The sequence below is a fragment of the Camelina sativa genome, chromosome 19, assembly GCF_000633955.1.
Source record: "Camelina sativa cultivar DH55 chromosome 19, Cs, whole genome shotgun sequence".
In the NCBI taxonomy this organism is placed as follows: domain Eukaryota; kingdom Viridiplantae; phylum Streptophyta; class Magnoliopsida; order Brassicales; family Brassicaceae; genus Camelina; species Camelina sativa.
Genome location: NC_025703.1, coordinates 21809397 through 21813152, shown reverse-complemented (window position 1 = coordinate 21813152; position 3756 = coordinate 21809397). Strand labels below are relative to the sequence as shown.

At 30.0% G+C, this 3756-nt stretch overlaps 1 protein-coding gene across 1 annotated transcript in view; it reads left to right on the top strand.

The window, feature by feature from the left end:
- Positions 1-2038, top strand: part of LOC104766896 (ribonuclease 3-like protein 3) — a 5047-nt gene extending 3009 nt beyond the window's left edge. The window contains exons 4-7 of the mRNA XM_010490874.2: positions 86-590; positions 683-832; positions 940-1301; positions 1475-2038. Of these exons, the coding sequence (XP_010489176.1) occupies positions 86-590; positions 683-832; positions 940-1301; positions 1475-1568 (1111 nt within the window). The 3' untranslated portion in view covers positions 1569-2038. The remainder of the gene's footprint in view (positions 1-85; positions 591-682; positions 833-939; positions 1302-1474) is intronic.

Below are 3756 nucleotides of genomic sequence, written 5' to 3'. Positions count from 1 at the left end.
TTACTTTGTGTGCCTCTCAGTAACTATATATATACGTGCCATATTAACTTAAAACATTTTTGTTACTGTGTTTGACTTTTTTAAGTTTTGAGGAAAAACATGGGCGAAAAAATAAGCATAGATTTGTTTGTTCAGCCAAGATTAAGATACCAACGATAGAGGGTACCTTTGAGATGAAGGGAGATATAGAATCAAAGAAAAAGGAAGCAGAAAACTCCTCAGCCTACTACATGATAAAAGCCTTGGAATCTTCTCTAATGAGTAATCTGCAAATGCATGAAAGTTTAGGTTCAGTGAGAGCTGTGGAGAAGATCTTAAACTACAGTTTCAAGAACATAAATCTTTTGAGAGAAGCGCTGACGTATAACATTTCTCATTCACTTTTACTTCAGCGGCTTAACTTTGTTGGCAAGCCTGCTCTTTCTCTCGCCCTCATGAATCATATATGCCTCGCTCACCCTAAGCTCGAACCTAACGAATTGGAGTTGTTGCGAAGTGCAAATACACGTAACGATAGGTTCGCTCGTGTCATCGTCAAACATGGCATCTACAAATTCCTTATATACAGTGTTCCCGATTCAGAAAGAGAGGTAAATCATTTTTATCTCTTGTGAATGTTCCCTTTGATCGAGAACATATCTTCTTATGATATATACTCACTACTTTTGGTGTCATCTCTTAGGTTATAAAGTTCATAGAGTTGTTAGGCAAAGAAGATGATCCAGATCCATACAGATTTGTGAAACCCCCAAAATTAATCACTGACCTTGTAGATTCTATAGCTGGAGCTGTTTATATAGATGTGAATCTTGATGTTAAAAGATTCTGGGAGGTTTGTTATGTTCTCACTCGCTTTTTGTGTTTTCGAATTCTGTGTTATTATATTATGATTCTCAACTTACAAAAAAAAATATATATATATATATATGAAATTTGCAGATAATGGGGAGTCTTTTGGAGCCAGTACTAACACTTGATGATTTGCGGCAGCAACCTGATATAATTCTTACGCTTTTTGGCGTGGGATATAAACAAGGCAAGCGAGTCGAGTTCAAGTATCGTAAAATTGGCAGCCGGTCCATTATTGGTGAGGTATACCTTGATGATAAATTTATAGCTTGTGGGAAGCCTAATAAGTGTGGAAATATCGCAAAGATGAATGCTGCTAGAGCGGCTTTACAGACGTTGTCGGAGAGTATGCCCATTGAAATGGTTATGAATGATTACATTGAATATGAAGATGCAAAAGAGAAGTTGATTGGGATTTGCAAAGACAGAAACTTGTCAAACCCGGTTTTCAGGTATATATTAGTCCTACTCACTTTAGAGATGTCTTGTTTCTAGGGTCTTGTAATCTCAGGAAGCAGAGTGCATTTACTAATATTTCACACGTATAACTGTTTTTACTGTGAGTGGCTCAATGCGCCATATTAACAGATACAACCATTATGCTACTTTGTTCAAATCTTTTCAGTTTTAAGAGCTTTGAGAAGGGATATATTTGTACAGCTATGGTTGAGACTTCAACTGAAGAAGGTACCTTATGCATCAAAGGTTTCAAAAGATAACGTAAGAAGATTGCTGAAAACAATGCAGCCTCCCACATGATAAGAACTCTGAAATCTTCTCCGTTGAGTCGTGTCCTAAAGAATCTGCAACTGCAGCAACTTTTAGATGAGAAGAAGGATCGGAAGATGCAGAGAACTTTAGAAAAGAAGAAGAATTCAGAAAAGAGGAAGCGGCAAAGTTTAGATGAGAGCAAGAATCCACAAACGCAGAACAGTTTAGATGAGAAGAAGAATCTGGAAATGGAGAACAGTTTAGATGAGAACGAAAATCAGCAAATGGAGAATAGTTTAGATGAGAACGAGAACATGCATCAAAAGCAGAAGAAGAGGAAAAGGCGTTGAAAGATTTAGTTAAATTTTTTGGTATTTCTCTTTTGCACAGTTGACAAACGCTTATTGTATTTCATTAATCTTATTGGTGCAATGAGTGAGTCTCTAAAATCAATCAAACTGTCCTCCATTCCAAGTTTTGTCTGTCTCGCTATATCGTCTTTTCTTTTTGTCACCCATTTTTGTGATAATTACAATATTTAAGTACTTCTCAAGTTCAAAATGGTTCTCAAGTTCTAAAAAGGTTCAAAACTCCAAGTTCAAGTTGGAATTGTAAAACTCAAAACTTATCTACTTAATATTTATCAAAACTCCAAGTCCAAAAATTTATCATGATATCTTCTTGTTTGTTTTCGTCAATTTTATCTTCAATTTCAAAAAAAATAAAAATTCTTTTTTTTTTTGTTCAAGTGAAAATTTCCTTTTATGTGAGACTAGATGTTAGCTCACGCTACGCATGAGTTGTTCTTTCGGTATGAATTTAACTAAAGTAAATATGAATTTAACTAAAGTAAAGAAATCAAATTTTCTTTTGATAATAATATATTTAGTGTAATTAAGTCATGTTGTATCTTACATGCCATATGCCGTATATTTTTATAAGTGTAGTCATATTTCAAAATCATTGTGATATATATTTTCATAATTTATTTTGTGGTGCAGTTATGCATATTTTTTATTTAATTATGGTGATAGCTTAAAGAGATTTAAAATGTTTAAATTAAGAAAAAATTAAAATAATAAACAGTAGGTTTGCAGTGTCTCATACATATATAACTAAATGAGTCCAACCATAGATTATTAGACTAATACATTTTCCAGAAAAATAAAATTAAAAAAACAGCAACTACTTTATTAGGTTATTATCTTAAAGTCTTTAATTGTGTATGGACTTTGATTTATATGAAATGATAATGTTTAATATAGAAGAAAATTATTAAACTATATATCATATATTATATGTATATCCTATTAAAATAAACTGAAATTTTTATTAATTTAAGATATCATTGGTTAAATCAAGGAAACATAATGATATTGTAGAATTTATAAAATTATGTGAGATTTGAAATATGAGGCTATGAGGGTTATAGTGAGATATATGTCTTTTTTTTAATAGATAATTTAGAAATCTATGTATCAAAGGTAACTATTTGAGAGTTACAAAAGTGCAATTAAGTGCATACTAATACATTTTTAACATGTTCTATTATATTAAATTAAATTCATTGAGAACACTACAATGATATTATTATGGGAGTTACAAACAAACTTTTATACTTTTCCAACTCCTAAAATTAAAACTCATTTAATTTAAAAGTGAGTGTTGGTGGGTCCATAATTTGATTCAAAAGTATAATATGTTATACATTGATCATTTAAAAGGAATAGGAACATCTAATTCTCAAATAAACTTGATTTTTTTTTTTTGTTAAATCCAACATATGTTAATTTAAACTTAACTATGGAAATTTAAAAAATAACTATGAATATATTAGAAAGGCAATAAATATAAAAGAAATATTTAATTTTTATCTAAATAAAAGAAAAATTGAAAAAAATGTTAAATATATATAATACTTTCTAAATTAAAATATATAATCAAACTCTTACAACACATATGAGATATAACAACATTTGATATTGGTGGGAGAGGAGAAGAGAATGATTACATATAAGATGATAATCCAAATAGATAATGAAGATGAATCTTTAAAAATAAGAACAATATAAAATACATATCATGTAGTCTCTAAAATTAAAATTTAGCATTAAAAATTACAATGATATTTTATTTGTTTTTTTGTAACCTATACAACAAAAATAAGAAATTGAAAAAAATGAAAAATGATTTGAG